Source organism: Saccostrea echinata, unplaced genomic scaffold (genome assembly GCF_033153115.1).
Source record: "Saccostrea echinata isolate AGI-Se365-2 ecotype Australia unplaced genomic scaffold, CSIRO_AGI_Sech_v1 ptg000029l, whole genome shotgun sequence".
Taxonomy (NCBI): Eukaryota; Metazoa; Mollusca; class Bivalvia; order Ostreida; family Ostreidae; genus Saccostrea; species Saccostrea echinata.
This window is the reverse complement of record NW_026889778.1, coordinates 19473600-19498364: the sequence shown is the minus strand read 5'-3', so window position 1 is coordinate 19498364 and position 24765 is coordinate 19473600. Positions and strand designations below refer to the sequence as shown.

Genomic DNA, 24765 nt, shown 5'->3' with positions numbered 1-24765 from the left:
TATAGACATCAACGAAAAACGAAAAATATTTTTAAAACTCCCCCTACCCCCCCCCCTCCAATGAAATAAAAATTCCTTTTTAAAAAGGTATTATGGCGTCTTATTTCACAAATTTACTTACTTACTTAGTCCTCTTCGTGCTTTGAGCACATAAGGCCTGATTTCACAAATTTATACCAAAGCATTTTGTGCTTCATGGGGGGGGGGGGGGACATATGTTTACAGACAAAAACAGCAAAAATGGACGCTTTTACCGATTTCGGAGGTGTAAAAAAAACATATAACTTTTTGACGAATGTTTTAAATTAATTAATTAATTACTAATGAACTTTTCTTTGTATTCAAATTAGTTTTAATAGTCAAAACTCAAGCTATATGGAATTAGATGGGTGAAAATTGTAGGCAGGAATCGAGAGATAGCGTTCGTAGTTCTTTGAATAGTTCAGTGCCAAGGTGGATTTGGTAAACAGGCATTTGAATGCTAGATCGGAAAGAGAGTTTGGTTCTGATGTAAGATTTTAGCATCACTCAGGATTTTGCTCAAGAAAAATAAGCATAAAGTGAACTGTAAAGATGGTGTGCACCTCAAAGAAACACGCGGTTACCTAAAGTATTATAATAGTGTCAGGGCATCAGTTGTTTCAGCACTTAAAAGCCTGTAGACAGTATTATAAAAAATTTATTTTTGTGTGACAATTTATTGTGTCATGGTCATATTAGTTTAAATTGTGCATTCAATGTTTTAGTTTCATTGAGGAACTTAGGTTTGGGCTGTCAGGCAATGCCACTGATTGGCATGTTTTTATAAACAGTCCTTTAGGTAAAAATTTTATTTTACCGATAAATAAATTATATACTTAATATAGGTATTATGGCAGGTTAACAAGGCTATTAAAATATATAATATTGTAAGTGATGACATATCGATGGGGATGTAAAACGTAGCACTGAAAATGCATGTAGCTTGAGTATATTGCCTTTTGTTGCTCTTCTTGTAACCATTAAGGTCAGTCATGGGGTTGGATGAATAATTACACAGGTAGATCTAATTTGTATTCATATTGTATATTATGCTTTGTTTGTTTATGGGCCTGGCAAATGAAATTGACGTGCTCCTTTGGTTTTATGTTTAACAAAGAATAATAAATAAATGAAAATGAATAATTCTAGTATCAAGTATGTTTGGGCACATGTGGTATATTTATTGATGGGGCACATTTAACCATGGTATTATGCCCTATATGGTTGGACACTATATCGCCCTGTATAGTTGGGTATATTGTCTATATGATTGGACAATATATATATATATATATATATATATATATATATATATATATATATATATATATATATATATATATATATATATATATATATAGCACATTTTACAACAACTCTTAAACTAACATAACTGCCCTAATTGAAGAAATATAAATATAGAAAGCACAAAGAAATTCACTTTTATAAGGATACCCACTTCCGCCCCAGCCTGGGGATTACATGTAACTCTCGTCCTACGGAATCTGTCTCCTAGCAGTACAGGAACAGCGTGCTGTTAAAAAATAACCACTCGTTTAAAAAACTTGCTTTCGATGCCGATGAAGTCCTACACTACATGGTCATTGAGAATGGAAGAGAGATACAGTTATTTGAACATTTGTTTTATTAGAGGATCGTTACCGATACACATTGTAATGAAGTAATTTTATTTGTAAAGCACGTTTTTTGACAACTCTTAAACTAACATAACTGCCCTAAGTGAAGAAATATTAATTTAGGGCGAGAAAGCGGTAGTGCGAGAATTTGCGAGCTTTGGCGTGAATAGAACTTCTGGATATAAACAAATCCGTGACATACATCTGCACTAGCTCTGATAAGATTGATTTCTTTTTTTTACTGAAACAGAATGGTATTGTCCATTCTGTATTGTTAAATTCTGTATTAGGAACTAAAAAGCTTCACCAGAAGTCTGAACTTGCAAAAAAATCCACGTGCTGAACTGAGACACGTCCAGGGAAGAGTGCAAGCCAGCATGAGGGATAAAAGCTATCATGTTAAAGTATGTACTAAATAGTTTGATATTTGACGTAAATAATATAAGTACATAAATGACATTATTTTCAATATTCCCATATTATATTTAGATCACACTCGGGGATAATTACACGGTTGAAGATAGTATTTGTGACTGTGTTAATGGTCATGCAGGAAAAGTGCCACCACAAGGCCTCTCTTCTGTTAAATGGGTATGCACTTTCTTTGCAATAAAAAAATATAAAAATGGACATTTTTTTTTTCATTTTATAAAAGTAATTCATCTTCATTCATTGGATTAGACACCCAAAGAGTGGACCCCTTAAGAAAGCTATGACAATTTATGAGTTATTTCCTCCAACACTAAAACTAGCTAACTTCAGGCATACATGCATGAATTATGTGAATGTAAAAAGAAAACACAACAAAACATATGGAGATTTTTAGCTCTACTGGTCAGAGACCAGAAGAGCTTATGCGATAGTAAGGTGTCCGTCGTCCGTCCGTCTGTCTGTCTGTCTGTCTGTAAACAATTTTTCAAAACGCTACTCCTCCTACAGTTTTGGTCCGATTTCAATAGAACTTGGCACACAAGTAGACTATACTAAGATACATAATTTAGTGCATCGGTTTTTGATTTTGATGGACGGTGTTGCCATGGTTACTAAAAATAGAAATTTCTGTGAAATTCCTTTAAAACGCTACTCCTCCTACAGTTTTGGTCCGATTTCAATATAACTTGGCACACAAGTAGACTACACTAAGATACAAAATTTAGTGCATCGGTTTTTGATTTTGATGGACGGTGTTGCCATGGTTACTAAAAATAGAAATTTCTGTGAAATTCCTTTAAAACGCTACTCCTCCTACAGTTTTGGTCCGATTTCAATATAACTTGGCACACGAGTAGACTACACTAAGATACATAATTTAGTGCATCGGTTTTTGATTTTGATGGACGGTGTTGCCATGGTTACTAAAAATAGAAATTTCTGTGAAATTCCTTTAAAACGCTACTCCTCCTACAGTTTTGGTCCGATTTCAATATAACTTGGCACACAAGTAGACTACACTAAGATACATAATTTAGTGCATCGGTTTTGATTTCGATGGATGATGTTGCCATGGTTACTAAAAATAGAAATTTCTGTGAAATTCCTTTAAAACGCTACTTCTCCTACAGTTTTGGTCCGATTTCAATATAACTTGGCTTACAAGTAGACAACACTAAGATACATAATTTAGTGCATCGGTTTTTAATTTCGATGGACGGTGTTGCCATGGTTACTAAAAATAGAAATTTCTGTGAAATTCCTTTAAAACGCTACTCCTCCTACAGTTTTGGTCCGATTTCAGTATAACTTGGCACACAAGTAGACTACACTAAGATACATAATTTATTGCATCGGTTTTTTGAATTCAATGGACGGTGTTGCCATGGTTACTAAAAATAGAAATTTCTGTGAAATTCCTTTAAAAGACTACTCCTGCTACAGTTTTAGTCTACTTCTAATATAATTAGGCATACAAGAAGACTATACTAAGATACATAATTTATTGAATTGGTTTTTGAATTCGATGAACAGTGTTGCCATGGTTACTTAAAATAGAAATTTTTGTGAAATTCCCATTAAACGTTACTCCTCCTACAATTTTGGTCTGATTTCAATCTAATTTGGCACACAGTTAGAATACACTACGATACATAATATGTATTTCTGTTTTTTTATTTGAGTGAATGGTCATGGTTACTAAAAATAGAAATTTCCGTGAAATACATTTAAAACGCTACTCCTCCTACAGTTTTCATTTGATTTCAATATAACTTGGCACAGAAGTAGACTACATTAAGATACATAATTCTAATTATTGTTGCATGTTGCAATGTTTCAAATCCAAGTGCTACTTTTCTTTTGTTATACAAACAGACCAGTAGAGCTACAGTCTCATCAGAGACTTCTGGTTTTAGAATACTTCTGCATTCTATTTAAAGCAGAATAAATTATATTACATTAACAGGGCAATATCAAGATCAATTGATAAGAGAGATATAAATTTCTTACGGGAAAAGCTGAATGACCTTGGTCGATTTTCAGGCTTTGATTTGGAAAAAAAATGTTGAAACATGTTTTGTTCTTTGTTTATTTGAAAATATTTACATTTGCCGATGTGTTTCCTTATACATGTTTTATGATATACTAACAATTTTTTTTTATTAGTTTTTATTGACATGATGAAGTTGGTCACTTTCAGGCTTTCTTGGGTACTGAAAGCAAAGTGCGTGAGATATTTGAAAGGTTTAGACTGTGACATCACATGATCTCATACATGTACAAGATGTTAACCGAGTCTTCACAAATTTTGAAAATGTAAATGATATAAAAATATAAGTTTTTAGATTTTTATTATTTTTTTTTTTTCGATTAATGATATAAAATTGGTATATGATCAAATCTACTATAACACCCTGTGGGCATTATTGGATATGATCACATGACAAACTTCATGTAATATCCAAATGGAATCTAAAAATGGTATCTTATTTTTGAATTATTAGTTCCCTACCAGTGAAATCGGAGGGGACTATAGGTTTCCTCTGAGTCTGTCCGTCAGTCTGTCTAGCTGTCCCTCTGTCTGTCTGTCAGTCTGTCCCACTTGGTTTTCCGCACTATTTTTCTAAACGCTTGCAGATATTGAGCTGATTTTTGGTATGTGAGTGTATCTTGATAAGTTACAGATCAAGTTTACATTTCGTTCTGCTTCAATGATTTTTGAAGGAATTATGACCTTTTAAATTTTTCAGGGTTTTCCGCACTTTTTTTCTAAACGCTTGCAGATATTGAGCTGATTTTTGGTATGTGACTTTACCTTGATGATTTATAGATCAAGTTTGAATTCTGTTTGAATTCATTTGGCATTTTCAATTTTTAACGGGAACCAGGTTACACTTGCCGGTAGGGGACTAGTATTGCTAATGCAATACTCTCAGAATGCTTGTTTTTAATGGGAACCAGATAACACTTGCCGGTAAGAGACTAGTATTGCTAATGCAATACTCTCAGAATGCTTGTTTATATTGGTTATCAATGTGTTAGATAAATAAAAAAAAAGTACATACTAATTACATACCTACCCATTTTGCAAAATATGGGTCAGAGTATATCAATCAAATTTTTTATAGTGATGGCACAATATACTCATATGTCAACTGATTCAAATATACTAATTCTCTTTCAAGAGAGAGGATTAAATATTGTACATGACATATCTTCAAAAATATATATCAAAAACTGATGTGACATTAAAAATAAATATTAAATTGAAAATTATGAATATCTTCCATATTTCATTTTTTCACAAAATATTTGTTACTTAAACTATATAGTACCAAATACCTTTGCAGGTGACACAAATGGTATCTGGTCAACGAACCAGCGAACAAATCATCTCTGGGCTTCTGTAAAAAAAAATCGATTTTTGGTGTAATACTGTCTGCGATAAGATGACAGAGGTAGTGCATTCTTTTTTCTCATCCAAGAATAAAGTAAACATTTTATACACGTATATCACATTGTAAAAGTTAAGTATATCATGTACTTTCAACTGAGGAATTGTTGATATATTTTCCCACCATCATCTTTGCCTCATCAAATCTGTCGACAAAGGATGCCATATTGTGGGGCATCAGCAATGAGTCTACTACTACGACAAAATACTGTTCATTTGGAGATGCTATTGTAGAAGAAACTGCTAAGTACATGTGCTTATATGTATTTTATAATATAGCCCACAGCTAGGACTCTTAAACATTTTCAAGGACAAGACATTTTTTTTAAATAAATATTGAAAATGAATCTGAAAATGACCAAACATATTTTTTACAGGTGTATGGCTACATGAGAGTGACATATTAGGAGCCAGCCCCGATGGAATTATTCGTCGTGCAGCTACACACAATTACAACTACCAAGATGTAGAAATAAACGACCCACTTGAGTGCATGACTGTAAAACCGGAAGTTTTGGAGGTAAAATGCCCATTCAGTGCAAGGAACATGACAATTCCCGAGGCCATAGAATCAGTCAAAGACTTTTGCTTGTGTATGTTTAGTTTTAAGTACAATTTCTGCAAATCTTCAATTAAGGAATGGAAAATATTTAATATAAAATTTATTGTTCCATGTGTCAGGTTACCAAATACATGTATATGAGGGAAGGAAGTTCTACAAACTAAAGGAGGCCCACAGACCAGGTGCAGGGACAGCTGCACGTACTTAACAGGTCATCATGTGACTTTGTAGTGTGGACTACGAAAGACATAGCTATTGTGAGAATTCTTCAAGACAGCACATTGACTCCAAATATGTCAAAATTCATCGATTTTTATTTTGTAAAATAATTCCAAATATTGTACAGGACTGATGTTGTTTGAGGTTGTTTGTAAGCATATATTGCGAAATGTCATCTGTAATTTCAATTGTTCATGTAAATCAAGATAGGATATTTGTAATTTTGATATTGTAAAGTTATCTAAAAGTTATCTAAAACACATGTATGACATGTAGGTAATTTTGTATTGTACATATGTACTGATATAGTTTTTTTGTGAATGACGTCACTTGAAGTTTTTTTTATTAATCCCAATTTATACGCAGTTTATACACATATAAACGTGATATATGTTTATGTAATAAATATACAGTAAATTGTATGGCTATATCTCAGACTTGTATACATGCTACTTTGAATATTCTGTGACTTGGGACTTGACTTGAATTGCTTGTTTACAGTAATCATAAGGCACTATTTAATGGGAATATTATTGTTGTACTCAGGGTGAAGCTGGAAACAAACAACAGAAGTCACACTTAGTTTTTCTTAATTATTACTGAAAGTTTTTTTCTCTCATCATAAAACGTAATCATGAATAATTTTGTCTCACATTTTATATCGTATTTGTTGATTTTTGCTGGTTGTGTATTTCACGTTATTCTTACCACTTACTAAATAACTTGAATTATGAGGTGAAAGATTTTTCAGCACTGTAGAAGAAATGAGTAATTTGTTCATATGCCCTTTTAAATGCATGCATATCATAAACTGTCTAATGAAATATATGGAGATAACGAACAGTATTCAAGCTCAAAAGTCCATTAAACATTACAAAATAGGTGCATAGCAAACACGGACCTCCAAAACATCAGAGGTGGGATCAGGTGCCATGGAGGAGTGAGCATCCCCAGCCGACCGGTCACACCCGCAGTGTGTTCCTTGTCATGATCGGGAAATCACGGGAAATTCTGCCGACAATTCAGTGTGTAAATAATGGCCTAACAATTAGTATGACATTTTTAACTGTTTATGCTTTTTTGAAATCCAATCGAATAATACGCAAGTAAAGAAGGGATGAAGAGATGCGAAAATACATGTAAATTTTACAATAATGAACTATTTGACATATTCCATGTCAATCTTGGACACTATTTTGTCAAAGAATTATTTCATAGCAATTGTAATATTTCATTACCTAGAGAGACCCAATGACTCAATGTATGGAAAATAGGGGAAAGAATAGACATTTACTATGGCGCATGTAGAATTTGTTAGCTTTTGTGTTGTTATAGAATTTTAAACATACATGCATTTTTGGTGGGGGGGGGGGGGGGGGGGGTTAGAATAAAAATGGTAAACTGAGGATTTTCAAAGAACCTTTGTAAAAGATAATCACAGCATACTACATGTACATGTATTTACCTTAGAATGCTCATATTCTATGTTGTTTAAAAGATTTATGATACATTTACATGTAATACCACCTTTGAGATTTCTTGCACTTATATTGATTGATTGATTGATAATATGTAGTTTTACGTCCCATTCGAGAATTTTTTCACTCTAGAGACGTCACCATATACCGGCGAAGGGCTTCAAATTTTGACCTTTACTTTCCACTCATGGCCATTGAGCAGAGAGGGGTTTTTATCGTGCAAACGCCTACCGTGACACCGGTCCTCGGTTTTTAAGGTGTCATCCGAAGGACCCGCAACTTTCACTTCAAATTGCTGAGCGCTTAGTGAAGGAACAGTTGCTACTTATTTTTTATTGACTTAGGTCAGTCGCAGCCGAGATGCGAACTCACGACCTCCCGATCACGGAGCGAGCGCTCTACCGACTGAGCTACCGTGATGGTCTCTGGCACTTATATATAGCAACTCTACTTGAAGTGAGGTTGGGTTTGTCAAAACTTTGTTACACTCATATATTTTTGACCGTCACGGTAGCTCACTTGGAACCTCTGAATGAAATAAATTATATTTGCTCCACCTCTATAATCTTTTATCATATATCACTGAGTGTCTCAATCTTGAGTCTAGGTGTAATTATCTGCAATCTCTGCAATCATTGGATCTTGAAAATTGACCAGTATAAAACATACTTGAAATATTTTTGTGCTTAAATGTCTAAACTTTTGTGGAATGTGAGATAATATCTCAAAGTTCTTTATTTTTCATTTACCCGCTCTACGTGGATATTGTAGTTTCTACTGACAGCCTACAGGCTTATAGAAGGAAGAAATACTTTGTTCAAAATCCTGCATGAAGTAGATGTACGTCTCCACCCCCCTTTTGTAAAAACATGAAAAATGACAATTTCATTAATTGACGTTTATTGTGAAACCTGTTGTACTACGTTATGGATATTGTACTTCAGATGCTTCCATTTCATTTCCGTCAAGGATAAAAGCAACAAATATGCACATTTTACTGATAAATTGATTTTTTTTGGGGGGGGGGGGGTAAAAATTCACAGGTACTTGGGTCTTGGTTTATAAATATGTATATGTACCTTATTGATATGTAAATATGTCTCGATGATATCCTACATGTATATGTAATAGAACTCACCGTTGATAATACAAAAAGCGAGATATACTGCCATAAACCATGTAAGGTTTGAATTAATGAAATATATATGGACGAGGAAAAATTTCGAACAAATCAATTTCAATAATGTTTGGGGCGAAAAGTTTTGAGGTCTGTGAAAATTTTGAACCAGAGACAATAAATAGATATGTAATTTTGGAATTCGTGCAATTGGTTTTCACATTTCATTAGTTTATACAAAGATGGTGCATTAGATCAGAGATATAAATATCTACGTCTCTAATTAGATACAGGACTGTAAATCAAATGTACAAAACAAATCGAATTTACATACGTAACAGATGTGACCGTCGTACACTATACCTGCATTTTTTAAAACTCTATGTATAAAAAAAGTCATTTTTTTTATTGTGGTTATTTATAGTTTTATTTTCCTGAGATTTATTGTACGAATTTGCCAGGAAAGGGTTTATAAAGCTCAACTCGATTTTAAAAAAGATAATAAATCAATGTTTCAACCTAGTCGAGACTTTGTTCAGTATATAATAAAACCTATTTGATTTATATTTATTTATTCATCCAAAATGATTCAAGTCTGTTAGCTGATAGCCAGCAGAATTATTGAACACACAATCGGAAACTCTGAGCACACTGTGTAGAAGAAATCGTCTGAGGCGATCCGAGTGTGTACGGTAGCGAGAAAATAATAGGTGTCACTGCTGCATTATAGAAAAGAGCACTGTAGCAACCTCTAATGATAAAACGCCCCTTAATGATACAAATATCATTAAGCGTTGCAATTGCAACGCTTAATGTCATAAATTATTGCATTAATAGCTGACATTCTCAACCGCTAATGCTAAATCGCCGCTTAGTGATAGAATTATATCATTAAGCGTCACAAATGCAGAGTAACACTGACGCTTAATGAAACAAGCAAATATCGACATAGTCGACGACTAATGATACACACTAGTGTATCATTAAGCGTTGCAGTTGCAACCTTAAATGATATAAAATTTAGAAATGGTTTGCCATATATAAGAGAAACACACATCCACCTTTCCTGAACTATGAGATATCACTTGCCAAAACATTTATATATGCCCTTGCGCTATATAAATGGTAATTATTGGAGTTTTACTATGTTTTCTAGCTAGTCAAGGGAACTTCTTTAAGCTCCGGATGCTTAAAAGACAGACAGACAGTCAGATAGCTGAGAGAAAGAGATACAGACAAAGAGATCAATAAAATGATATTTAAATCCTTTTAAAAGAACCATTTTTTTTTTACTGAAAATACAGAAACAAGCAAATTCCTTTTAAATTGATACAACGATTTGAATAGTCAACCTAAAATATATATAATATATTTGAATATTTTTTTATCGAAACTTTGTATTTTAGATTTGATACAGCTTAACGCATGTCACTGTTAACGTTTCAGATATACATATCGAGAAATAAATTTATAATTTTCACTATTGTATTTCTAATCTGCTCCATTTCTCCAAATTTCGAAAAAGAGAGACATCAATATTGACAACTTATGTTAAAGGATACATAACACAAAAAATACAATGTAATACATTGAATGAAATATATGGAGATAACGAACAGTATTCAAGCTCAAAAGTCCATTAATCAATACAAAATAGGAGCAGAGCAAACACGGACCTCCAAATATCAGAGGTGGGATCAGGTGTCATGGAGGAGTGAGCATCCCCTGCCGACCGGTCACACCCGCCGTGTGCTCCTTGTCATGATCGGGAAATAACGGGAAAATCCGTCGACAATTCAGTGTGTAAATAATGGCCTAACAATTAGTGTGAAAAACGTCAGTCAGCATTTGACTCAATGATAAATTGTATTTGCTGACAAGGTCATTGTATCGACCATAGAACTTACGAAATGATGACTTTAAACGAGGCAGCTGATATTCTTGTTTCAACAACTTATTTGTCAATAATTTACCTCGTTTTAAAAATTGTACATACGTAGAGCATGCTCTTGCGTATCGAATCAACTGAGAGATATATACCCCGTATGCAGGTGAAATAATATATATTGTTTTGAGAAAAAAAGGTTCATTTATCCTTTATTCGTGATCAGAGTTACTTGAATACATTACTGTTGCATGATTATTTTAGTATCAATATTTATCAGTATTTATATTTATTAGTTTTAAAATTTATATCAAAATATAAACATGGGTTTTTATGTTATCAAATCTCATAAAGCCTGGGCCGAGGAGCTTCTTGTTGAAATATGATCATGTACCAATCGTATTTTTATCCCTTTTGATGTTTAAAAATAATACATGTGCCTTATTACTGGTCGGATATAGATATATGGACTAAAATTTACCTCCCATAGACGATTTATAGTCGAGTACAAACGGTACTCCTTTGTCCTTTGTCCTTTGTCACATAGAGACAGACTGAAAGCTCTTGATTTGATTAAAAATAAGTTTGTCAACGTTTTGTTTGACCCTCCTGGTGATGGTAACTGCCAGTTTGAAGCAGTTGTTCACCAGTTATCCATGACTGGCATTTACACCACAGCTTCTATCATTAGAAAAAAGGCTGTGAATCATTTAAAGAAAAACGAAGAATTCTATAAATCTTACGTTTGCCATAGCTTTTCAGAATATATTAGAAATATGTCAAACGATGGGGAGTATGGAGATAACCTAACTTTGCAAGCATTGGCTCGAGAGATCAATTTACAGTTCTTAATTGTTTCATCAGACGGTTTGAGTCATTGTAGAATAATATCAAATGACGGAAAATATGATTCAAACCTAACATTGCTCTGTCTGGAATACTTCCCCGAGGGACGGGGAGAGCATTACGTAAGCATTAGGGTATATCATGACAAAGTCTCTTATACTTTGCAAAATATTGAATCTTTTGATGAGGCATCTCGAGACTTTTCACCTGTCAACAACTTGGAGGAAGATTCGCCTCCCAGCCGTAACAGTCCCGTTTATGAGTTGCAAGAAGACACACCATTACACTGCAGAATTCCTGTGGACGTGTTGGAAGAAGACACGGTTTTTAACTGTAGCATATCTATCGACGACTTCGATGAGGATATGTCTCCAACCTGTAGTATTCAAGTCGACAATTTGGACGAAGACAAACCTACCAACTGTAGCAGTCCTGTGGATGAGTTGCAAGAAGACAAGCATCCCAACTGTAACATTCCTGTCGACGTGTTAGCAGAAGACTTACCTCTAAACAGTGGCGGTCTAGTCGACAATCTTGGCGAAAAAACACCTCCCACCTGTACTAATCCTGATGACAAGCTAAACGAGGACACGCTTAACAACTGTAGCAGTCCTGTCAAGAAGTTGCAACAAAAAAAAAACGCCTCCTTATTGCAATAGTCCTGAAAGAGATAAGTCATTGTGCCTACCTCGGGAAATTTGGAGTAAAATATTCCTATTCGTTTTGGAAATGGATCCCAATTCTAGGTTTCGTATAAGGAACGTTAATGGATTGTTTCGTTCAATCATTGATGCTAAACCAGGCCCAAGAGTATATATTTCACCAAGTCTTTTAACAAATATACCATCAACCATAAGTGTTAGAAGACTCATGAGACTTGCGGATTCGTCTAGTGGACTGGTTTTAGAGATCAAAAGAATATTTGCTTCCTCGGATTGGCATCATGCATAGATATGTCTTCAGGCGACTGATAATTATTGGTCTGAACTAGAAGATATCTGGTTTAAAAACCGACCATTTTAACTCTGTTGATGTCATTGATTTATGACTAAGAGAAATATTTTCACCCAGCCTGCAAACACTGGCTATAAATCATGTAAATCTCTTAATAGTTGGTACCAAGACTTAAAGTAAAGCAAACTGAAATCTTTATAATCATCTTTATTATTAATTAGTCCATTCTTAGATCCACCACTAATGATAATGATGAAACATTTAAAAGTAACATGTAACAGTTAGGATAAGAATGGATTGGTATGTCACACAATAAAGGATTACAATGCGAACCACACACACGAAGTATGAAGTTGACAAAGAATACATTTATTTTATAGGATTAGGATTATTAATTTCGCTTCGGGTCCATTATTTTCAGTCCCAGAAAAAGTGGAATTTATACACTGTATTCTTCAATATTTACATTGTTTCGCAAATATTTCCTCTTGCACAACATTATTGTTACGTTTTAACCCTGTACACAAACAGGTTTCCCACATGACCACAAGTTCATTGTTAAATTATAACTGATCGACGTGATTCACAATGAGGTCATAAGTAGTTCAACAACAAGTTCAACAAATTCCAAAATAAACCACCGAGGTCTGACAATCGTTTCATGAGCAAAAAACTATACTTTACTTATCAATATTTATTTTATTGATCTCTTTGTCTGTATCTCTTTCTCTCAGCTATCTGACTGTCTGTCTTTTAAACATCCGGAGCTTAAAGAAGTTCCCTTGACTAGCTAGAAAACACAGTAAAACTCCAATATTTACCATTTATATAGCGCAAGGGCATATATAAATGTTTTGGCAAGTGATATCTCATGGTTCAGGAAAGGTGGATGTGTGTTACTTTTAGATATGACAAACCATTTCTAAATTTTATATCATTTAAGGTTGCAACTGCAACGCTTAATGATACACTAATGTGTATCATTAGTCGTCGATTATGTCGATATTTGCTTGTTTCATTAAGCGTCAGTGTTACTCTGCATTTGTGAAGCTTAATGATATAATTCTATCATTAAGCGGCGATTTAGCATTAGCGGTTGAGAATGTCAGCTATTAATGCAATAATTTATGGCATTAAGCGTTGCAATTGCAACGCTTTATGCTATTTGTATCATTAAGCGGCGTTTTATCATTAGAGGTTGCTACAGAGCACTCACCGGATATCACAGAGAGCTATTGCGCAACATTACGGCGACAGGTAGACCTCTCATTTCTTCAACACAATTTTTAGCAATTTAACACTAAATGAATTGAACCATTTTCTCAAAAAAAAAAAAAAAAAAAAAAAAAAAAAAACCACGTAATCTACAATCTTTCACCCTCTTTATAGAAACAAGTTATATATATACATAAAAAAAACTAGATTCTTATTAGATAAATTAAATGAATGATTAATTAGAACTAAAATGTGAAATTCCAATTCGGGAAAGACACAAAGGTTAGATATCTAACAACAATTTCTAATAAACAAAAATAAATAAATGAAAAGGGGAAATCACTACTAAAGTGTGCGATATACATTTCTAGGGACGGTTAATTGAGAGAACAAAAATAACCGTGTTGTTTACCATAGATGTTTTAGAGTTTGAAGATGCATGTAAAGTGTGTTTATCAACTTAAGAAAATGGAGAAAAAAACTGAAAAGAAAATCCAGGCATATTTTCTGAACTTTATAAATACAATTTAAGAATAATTATTCAATCACAATTTACTTGCAACAAAAACAGAAAAATAAAAATTCATTTTATCCTGTATCTAACACTATCTATATTCACTTTACTTGGATCAATGTTACTTGGGGGGGGGGGGAGACGAACGACAACTCGGATGGTGGTGACCTACTTCATATGATCTTAATCCAGGCTCGTAGAATGGGAGGGGCATCCCCCCCCCCACATTTTTCTGAGTATAGTATTTTGCTATAGTAAATTTTCCTTTAGATACTGGTTGCCCCCCCCTCCCCATTTTTTGATGTTTTAAGGTCAAGCATTCTTCTGGCAAATTCCAGGATTTGGAGAGTAAATTAGCTTTCCTTAGATATAATGTTTTTAAGTGACAAAATTAACAAGATGCAGTAACTATATATTTTGATATGAAAGCTCTAGATATTCACCACACCTCTCTCGTTTAGTAGGGAACTCATTTGTTAAGTATTGAAACTGGAAATCCGAAACAGCGGTATATATGGCTTGTACAGGTGTCAATGAACATTTAAAAATGAAATTGCCGATCACTAATTACTCAAGTCTTACTAGATTTATATATATATATATATATATATATATATATATATATATATATATATATATATATATATATATATATATATATATATATATATATATATATATATATATATATATATATATTAAACAAGAGGTGCCTGTCCTGTTGATAAAAACTGTATTTCCGAGCGGTGTAAAAAGGTAATGCAAGCTATATATTTAAAGACAGGTATATTTAGCAACTGTCTGCGAAGTAATAAATTGATGAAAATAAATTTTCTGATTTATTTCTCTAGATTGAACAGGGAAAGGGATAAAGAGTTATTATTCGCCACTTTTCTTTAAACTTAATTCACGCATAATTAATCGTATAATATCGAATGAGTTTTGAATACTTTTACAGTTATCAATAATTTAATTGCTAGTTTAAACATTTTAACAAAACATTTTTATTTCAAAAATTAAAATAATGTAATAGTCATGATTTTATATTGATTTTAATTAACAGCAATTTTCTTTCAGATGCCATGGAAAGTTATGAAATAACTTTCAATAATAAACTTGATTTAAAATAAAAATGTTTTATTTAAATATTAAACAGTTAAATAAATTTATAGCAACTACCTCTAATTAAAGTCTAGAAATCTTTAGAGTTCTAAAATTACAGTTTAACTCTTAACCTTGAATAAATAAATAAGTAAGAATAGCATTGGTTAATATTTTACCACCAAAACATTTAACCCCCTTTGTCCAGAGTGTCCAGATAATTACATGTACTAGCCCAGGAGCAGTCAGTGTGTAAAGTTGTATTTTTGATATTTGGAGTATTTTATAGACCACTGACAGTAAGTTGACTTTTTGACATTCTTATTTCACATTAATACTTTCATATATCATATTAATAATTGTATGAATGAAAATTGGCATATGAGAGAATTTATTAAATTATTTAAGAGGGCTGGGTGGTGGTGGCCATTTTTAGACTATGTTGATCTCCTTTAGAAGAAGAGCTCCATATAAAGATATACAAAAATGATCAAATTTTAAAACTAAAATGTATGATTTTTTTCTTTGCCAAATGATAGTTGACAGCTTAAGATATCATATATAAAAAAAAATAAGTTATATCTGATGGTTAATTTGTTGACCCCCCTGCCTCCTTAAGTTTGTCAAAAGCTGATGAACTAATTGATTTTAAACTTTGTAATGAAATGTATTTTATGACACAAAAGAATATATAGTGTATTTAAATGTTATTTATGAATTGTAGATATTAAATCCATAGTGAGACATATACACTGTATTAGAAATAGATATGGATTCATACCCATAGTTTTGTATGTAGCTATATGTACAGGTATATTGTAAATATTTATTATCCACCATATGAAGTGAATATATAAATAGAAATATCATTTGTCAAGAGATATAACTCATTTTAATACATTTGTTGAACAGCATAAGACTGTTAAGAAAGAGATACCTAGTCCACCTCCTTTCTTTTCGGCACCCATATTTACTCCAAAGAGTAAGGACCTTAAACCACCATTATTTCAGTCATCAATCTCTACTTACATTCCAAAATTATCAACATTTTCAGGAGATCCTAGCAGATCATGATCAAGTGATGTGCCATACGAAGTATGGAAGTATGAGTTTGAATGTCTTTCACGGGAAGGATATACTGAGAATGTGATTCTACAGGCTATTAGAAGATCATTGAGAGGTCAGGCTAGCCAGATACCCATGAGATTAGGTCCAGATGCGACATAAAGCCAAGTCTTGGAAAAAATGGAAAGCATCCATGGAACTGGAAAAAGGTGAATCATTATTAACTCAGTTCTACAGTGCTACTCAGAAACCTGATGAAAACACCACAACATGGGGATGCCGTCTTGAAGAGCTTTCAAGTAGAGCAGTTGATAAAGGTAAAGTTCACCATCAAGATGTTGATGAAATGTTGAAGACCAATTTCTGGTCCGGATTACGACAAGATTTCAAAGATATATCGGGATATCTATATGATAAATGTGATACATTTGGTGAATTCAGAAAGGAAATTAGACTTATTGAGAAAGAACACCCTAAAGATAAGAAGAAATCATCTTCTAACATGAATATCACAGCAACAGCAACAGATTCAGTAACTTCATCAAATGATTTTTCAGAACTGAAAGCTATGATCCAGAAATCATCTACCAAGGTTGACTCACTCGAGACTCAGAAATATCAACAACAAGAGCAGACAAATAAATTTACTCAAAGGAAGATTGACCCACAACAAGCTACTTGGTACAGCAGAGGAAGATCTAGAGCAAGACCACTCACTCAATCAAACAGGATGAGAGTTATGGGCAGACAATCATCTTATAGCAATGATGAGCCAATATGCCGCAGGTGTGGGCAATCCGGACACTTAGCATATGGATGTCGAGTCAATCTAAACAGAAAAAACCTATACTGATTTAAACAAGAACAGGCCTGTGTTAGGGGGCAGACGCTAGGCCTGCATCATTTGAGTCGCCCTATCAATAAATCATTAACTTTAATAGGAGACGCAACAGAAGTAAATGTCATCGTGGAGGATACTGCATGCAAAGCGCTCCTAGATACTGGATCTACTGTGTCCACTGTAAACGAATCTTTTTATCGCAATAACTTAAACCATCTTACATTACATCCAGTTACCAATATACTTAATGTGGAGTGTACAGATGGTCAATGTTTACATTATTCAGGATACATAGAAGGGAGCATTACTTCCCTTGGCATACCTTCTCTTGAAGAGCCATGCCCATGTTTACTCCTTGTCGTCCCAGAGAATACAAACAATAAGGAAATACCAGTTCTTCTTGGCACAAACATTCTGCAGCATTTATTAAACAATCTGCAAGATAAATTTGGTAGTAGATGTTTGCAAGAACCAAAGTTACATACACCATGGTACCTGACTTTGAGATCCTTGCTACTCAGAGAAAAGGAATTACAGAGGAACAATAACAGACATGGTGTTGTCAAGTCAGTACATCAGAACCGCATCACTATTAGACCAAACTCTTCTGTCACATTACAAGGTTATGTTGACAAACCAGTTCCTTTTCATGTGACTTGTGCACTTTTACAAGCAACACCAAGGTCTAGAATTCCTGTGGACTTAGACATCGTACCATCTGTTGTGAACTAGCAGTACCCATGTGATAGACTTATTCCTGCCCAAATTGACAATATTACAACAAGGACTGTTACCATTTCTCCAAAGGCTATATTGTGTGAACTACATCCTGTTAACATAGAAGAAATCACACATTCTAAGGGAGACAACTCCAACAACCTTAAATTACTTCACATAGATGAGAGTTCAACAACATCAGAGAGACAAGTCCTAACTGATCTTCTCCAGAAGTATCAAGATGTTTTTTCATCATCAGACACAGACATCGGACATACCACGTTAGTTCAGCATAAGATAGAATTGATTGATGAAACACCTTTCAAACAAAAATCCAGGAAAATTCCACCGAATATGTACATGGAAGTTAAGAACCATCTCCAAAGTCTGATAAATGCAGGACTTATTAGAACATCTAAATCACCTTGGTCAAGTAATGTAGTACTTTGCAGAAAGAAAGACAAGTCTTTAAGAATGTGCATCGACTACAGAGAATTAAAAAACAGAACTAAAAAGGATTCTTATGCCTTACCAAGGACTGATGAGATCTTAGAAGCTCTCTCTAATAACAAGTTCTTTACCATACTAGATATGAAGAGTGGCTATCACCAGATAGAGGTCTTTGAAAAACACAAGGAGCGGACAGCTTTTACAGACGGTCCCCTTGGTTTTTGCAATGCTCTGGCAACTTACCAAAGACTCATGGAGGAAGCATTCGATGGACTACATCTCAAGATTTGCTATATCTATTTGGATGACATCATTATATTTTCCAATACATTTGAAGAGCATCTTGAAAGACTAGAACAAATATTTCAGAGGTTAAGACAGATCAATTTAAAATTATCTCCAAGGAAATGTGAATTTTGCAAGAAAAAGGTCAAATATGTTGGTCATATTGTTTCAGAAAATGGAATTGAACCTGATCCAGAAAAGATACAGAAAGTTAAAGACTGGCCAACACCTATTAATCCAGATCAAGTTCGACAATTTTTAGGCTTTGTTGGCTATTATAGGAAATTTATTAAAGATTTTTCAAAAATAGCTAGACATTTAACCAATTTAATTCCAAACTCCTCAAAGAAGATAAAGTGAAATTCCAAATCTGCAAAGATGTCACCACCTAACTGGCAATGGGAACAAGAACAAGACATTTCTTTTCAGAAACTAGAAAATTCTTTAATTCACTTTCCCATTTTAGGTTTTCCCATTTATGGTCAACCATTTGAGATCCACAAAGATGCATCCCAGAAAGGGTTAGGTGCTGTGTTGTACCAGCTTCAAAATGGACAGAAACGTGTCATTGCTTACGCAAGCCGTGGTCTTTCTAAATCTGAGAAAAATTATTTTATTCACAAACTTGAGTTTTTAGCTCTCAAGTGGTCAATTACAGAAAAATTTTCAGATTACTTATATGGTACAACATTTGATGTGATTACGGACAATAACCCATTGACGTACGTCCTATCTACAGCAAAGTTGGATTCTACTTCTCAAAGATGGATTGCTTCTTTAGCCACCTATGACTTCAATATTTTTTACCGTCCTGGTAAAAGCAATGCAGATGCTGATGGACTATCACGATTGCCTGAAATTTCAGATGTTCGTGACAGAGAACAGATTTCTGCTGATACAATTAAAAGTATTTGTAATGTTCATCATGTCAATGTTCCATTTATTGAATGTTTGTCTATTTCACCAGATATTACCAACAACTTAATTCAATCATATTTTTCAAAATTTTCAGATTTCAGCATCAAAAGAGAACAGTGTAGAGATAGAGATATTTATTTTTGGTTTTCACAGGTTAGAAATGGAATTCCTCCCAGGAAAGAGAACCTTCCTAGCAACAACATTCCATTTCATTTAGCTATGCTCAGAAATTTTGATAAATTTTACAATTTGAAGGAAAATTAATTGAAGAACTTTGTAACATCATGAATATTCAGAAGTCCAGAACAACACCTTACCATCCAATGGGTAATGGACTCTGTGAAAGGTATAACAGAACACTTCTTCAGATGTTAGGAACTTTAAACATGGATCAAAAAGCAGACTGGAAATCGTACATCAGACCATTAGTTCATGTTTACAACTGCATGAAACAGGAATCAACTCAGCATTCACCATTTTTCTTAATGTTTGGCAGACAACCAAGATTACCAAAAGATATTGCTTTTAACATTCCAACATCTTCTTCAGAAATTCCTATTCCAAAATATGTAGAATCATTAAAGTCCAAATTAAAAGAAGCATATCAATTAGCCACAGCGGCGAACCAAAGAGCTCAGGAAAGACAGAAGCGTAACTATGATTTAAAAGTTAGATCTGCTATTCTAGAAAAAGGAGACAGGGTTTTGGTAAAGATTACAAGTTTTGATGGAAAGCATAAACTAGCCGACAAGTGGGAATCAACACCATACATTATAGTAGATCAACCAAATTCCACAATTCCAGTTTACATAGTAAAAGAAGAAGGATCCAATAGACAGAGAACGATACATAGAAACCTCCTCCTACCTATTGGATATTTGGATTTCCAACCAACCGAACCCAGGGTAATAAGACCTACTCCTAGACATAGAAAGAGATTACCAAGAAAAAATAAGAGAAAAACACCGGATACAAAAGACGAAAGCGAAAGTGACAGCAGTGACGAGGAAGTTATATGGACTAGTCCACAAAACCATTTTGAAGGAAACGTTACTCCTTCAGATGTTGGTACAGACCAGGCTGACGACGGTCAGATTCCAGCTGGCTGGACTGAACCAGCACAAGAAGACTCAGATGTGGGAGAGGTCGCTCTCACTCTTGAAGATAAGAGCAACACATCTGATGCCTCTAAGAATTGTGAGCCAGAGGCTGAAAGCCATTCTCTGCAAGAAGATCCACATATTGAAGAAGAAGTTGTTACAGATCAGCAAGATGATGAAATTTCAGAAGTTGTCACCCAAGAAGAAATTGAAAATCAAGCAAAAGATATCCAAACAGCAAATATACCTGAAGAACCTGTAAGAGCAAAGACCAAGCCTGCTTGGATGAAGACTGGAGAATACTCCATGTCAATACAACCACCTATAGATCCAGACTGGAAATTAAAGTGTAATTATTTAGATTCTCTTGTTTCAGATAACCATCTTTCCGGTGTAGACCAGAAACAACTGTCTTCCACTTTTCTTAAAATCCTGTTGCAGAAATGATTTTTTATGACGGATAATTCACTTTGATTTGATTTGATTTTATTTTAATTTACAGATTATTTGTTACACATCTATAGAGACAAGATGACGAGGACGTCATTTCAAAGGAGGGTAAGTGTGTAATAGTCATGATTTTATATTGATTTTAATTAACAGCAATTTTCTTTCAGATGCCATTGAAAGTTATGAAATAACTTTCAATAATAAACTTGATTTAAAATAAAAATGTTTTAATAAAAATGTTTTATTTAAATATTAAACAGTTTAATAGACTTTTACCTCTAATTAAAGTCTAGAAATCTCTAGAGTTCTAAAATTACAGTTTAACTCTTAACCTTGAATAAATAAATAAGAATAGCCATTGGTTAATATTTTCCCACCAAAACCTTTTACCCCCTTTGTCCAGAGTGTCCAGATAATTACTAGCCCAGGAGCAAAATCAAGTTTATTGTTGAAAGTTATTTCATAACTTTCAATGGCATCTGAAAGAAAATTGCTGTTAATTAAAATCAATATAAAATCATGACTACATCTGCAGCCTCCCCAAAAGCGAGAACAATAAGGACAGTACTTATCAGTAAATGTCAGCACTTGTCTAAGTTTTTCAACAGGGACAGTGAAACGGGTCAGTAATTGTCTAAGTTTATCAGCACAGACTAAGATTGTGAGCACTTTTCTAATTTTATCAGCACAGGCAGTAAAAAGGTCAGTAATTGTCTAAGTTTTACATAATATATGTTTTAAGTTATATATATATATATATATATATATATATATATATATATATATATATATATATATATATATATATATATATATATATATATATATATATATATATAGGGTGAGTTAACCATGCATCGGACACATACCTTGCTTCGGACAAATTTACGCTATAAACTTTCATTGAACCTGGGTTTCCACGTGTTTTTACTTGTAGCTATCTTAAAGGTGAAGATATAAACTTTAAAATGATGCCGATTTTTATTTTCATGTTGTGATAAAAATACCACAAGAATGGCATTGAAATTACGTCATATTTTGCATCATCAAAGGGGAGTAACCAGAATTTTACGATTTTGCAATTTTTAAAGTTGTCGTTCTTTTAAAAAGACGTCAACGGAACGGGACGGACCTAGGTAAAATTTGTCAATGATTGATGATTTCACTGGAATTTTTCTAGAATTTTACTTCAGTGTTTGTGTAATATTTTTTAGAGTTGTTTTAACTAGTATGTTTATTTCACCGTACATCGGACTCAAATTGACCATGCATCGGACACTTTCCGATGCATGGGAAATCACTTCCATTTTCATATAAAACCCAAATGACAGCTGCTTTTTACGGAAATAAAAATTAGAAACTCTAAATTTTCAGTGAAAATACAAACTCTCGATTTATGACGACTAGAAGTGGACTCAATTTATTTCTTTAAACTAGAGGATGACAACCACGAGACAAAGGCGCGAGTTGCCATATTACTAGCATTGTAAATCCTGTCTAAGGCGATGTCATGCAACTAAAATCTCTTCGCATTTATGGATAGAAATAGTCATTCAAATTTAATTAGAAGGTTAATTTTTAAATAAAAGATAAAAATGTTTCGATATCACTAATTTTAAAGCACCGAGATCAAGGTATGATATTTTTTTTTTTTGGTTTAAATATCGTATGTCCGATGCATGGTGAATATTGTCCGATCCATGGTAAATTCTGACTTATTTCGAAAAAATTGATTTTTAATGATATTTTCTCAATAAATAGGGCACAATTGTGTCAAAAATTTATATTTTAACCACATACTACACGTTAAGTTCCATTTTGTGACTTCGCTAGAACTTGTTGAAGTGCGAGGGTGTCCGATGCATGGTGAATTCACCCTATATATATATATATATATATATATATATATATATATATATATATATATATATATATATATATATATATATATATATATATATATATATATATATATAATGTTAATTCTTATTAATAACATTAATTATAATATGTTAATTCGCTTTATCAATTCTGGAACAACCCACGCATAGATTTTTTGCTTACATTTTTGTTTATTATTTCTTTTATCTGATAAACAGTCCTAAAACATTTCCAAATTACATTTTTAATACATCTAAATTATCTTTCTTTGGTTTCTTTTTATCATGTAAAGTTAAGCTATTTTGAGAGAATAAGACAGTGTACGATTTACTGCTTGGCCGTAATTTATTAGCGATAATTAATTCGTTCAATTATGTAAATCGCACTTCACCAGAGTACACCCGAGAGACCGGAAGTATTTCATAGCGGTCCGGATTTATTTCTTTACAATTGATTATAAAATTCAAATTCAACATGTAACATTGTAAATAAATAGTGTTTGGTAGTTTAGTAGTAGTGCTAGCCGTTTTTGTTTTTCTATTTCCTTTGTTTTTATGATTTCTTAACTTTTTTCTTTGTCCTGAGGAAGGGACAGGGCGTATCGAAAATTTGACAATTTTTATTGTTCGTGTCGTTGGTCATTTTTAGTGCTTTATATATATATATATATATATATATATATATATATATATCTATATATATATATATATATATATATATATATATATATATATATATATATATATATATATATATATATATATATATATATACGCAGGTACGTTAAGGCTTCCCAGAGAATATTGATGTACTCTGTGCCTTGACTTCTCTGAACTACAAATATATGACGTCATAATTGAAAATGACGTCAAGTCACTGCAAACTTGAGCTGTTATGATGGGGAGAGTGTCATAAAATTTACACCTTATTTCAATCTGCATATAAAGTGTCAGAAAGGTAGTGTAAAATAAACGTGTTTTAACCTTTTTAAAACATCTTATATATCCGAATACATTAGATAACTTTGTTTTATTAATCTTGTTTAAAAGTCAGCGTTTTCAGAATATATTCGTAAATATACGTTTGACATTTACCCTTTTTTATACCCTTGGATAGAGGTAGAATTTATAATATGTGTATAAAAGAGCCTGGCGCAGGTGATTTATGTGGATTTATTTGAGATCTTTTGTGGAAATCTGTAAGAGGAGTTTCCCCTCTAACTGAATCTTGCTTGGGAAAAATGTGTGATGGCTTTGTTTTAATACAGATGACGATATTGAGTGGAAAATACCCTAAAATTTGTTGGTAAGTTGAATTTATTGTGAAATATTTTGTACCAGAGTAATAGTATAACTTTTCCTAAGCTTATTTCGAGCTCACAAGGATGCGACAAGTTTTTTTATGTGACAAAAAGTTAATAATAATTGTGTTAATCACCTGCGCCGAAGCGATTTATGTGAAACACTTCAAAAAAGTAGAAATGACCGTCACGTGATCAACGAGGTCATGTGATATTTGAATTACCATATTTATATTGGATTTCGAAACTTCATAAAAATCCTTACAAACCAAGATACATAGCGGGTTCAACCAAGCCTCTTTCTTTTCTTCTCACTAAGATAT

The 24765-nt window shown here is 33.2% G+C and overlaps 1 protein-coding gene across 1 annotated transcript; it reads left to right on the top strand.

The window, feature by feature from the left end:
- The first annotated feature begins 19171 nt into the window (after positions 1-19171).
- LOC133195066 (uncharacterized) lies at positions 19172-21258 on the top strand. Its single transcript, XM_061330946.1, has 2 exons — positions 19172-19700; positions 19967-21258. Exons 1-2 carry the CDS (start codon positions 19172-19174, stop codon positions 21256-21258), a joined length of 1821 nt encoding a protein of 606 aa, XP_061186930.1.
- The last annotated feature ends 3507 nt before the right edge of the window (positions 21259-24765 follow it).

Excerpts from the sequence above, each read along its gene's own strand:
- LOC133195066 (XM_061330946.1), top strand. The coding sequence starts at position 19,172 with ATGTCACCACCTAACTGGCAATGGGAACAAGAACAAGACATTTCTTTT. Across the intron at positions 19,701-19,966 it reads TTCTGCTGATACAATTAAAA|GAAAATTAATTGAAGAACTT; the intron begins GTATTTGTAATG and ends TACAATTTGAAG.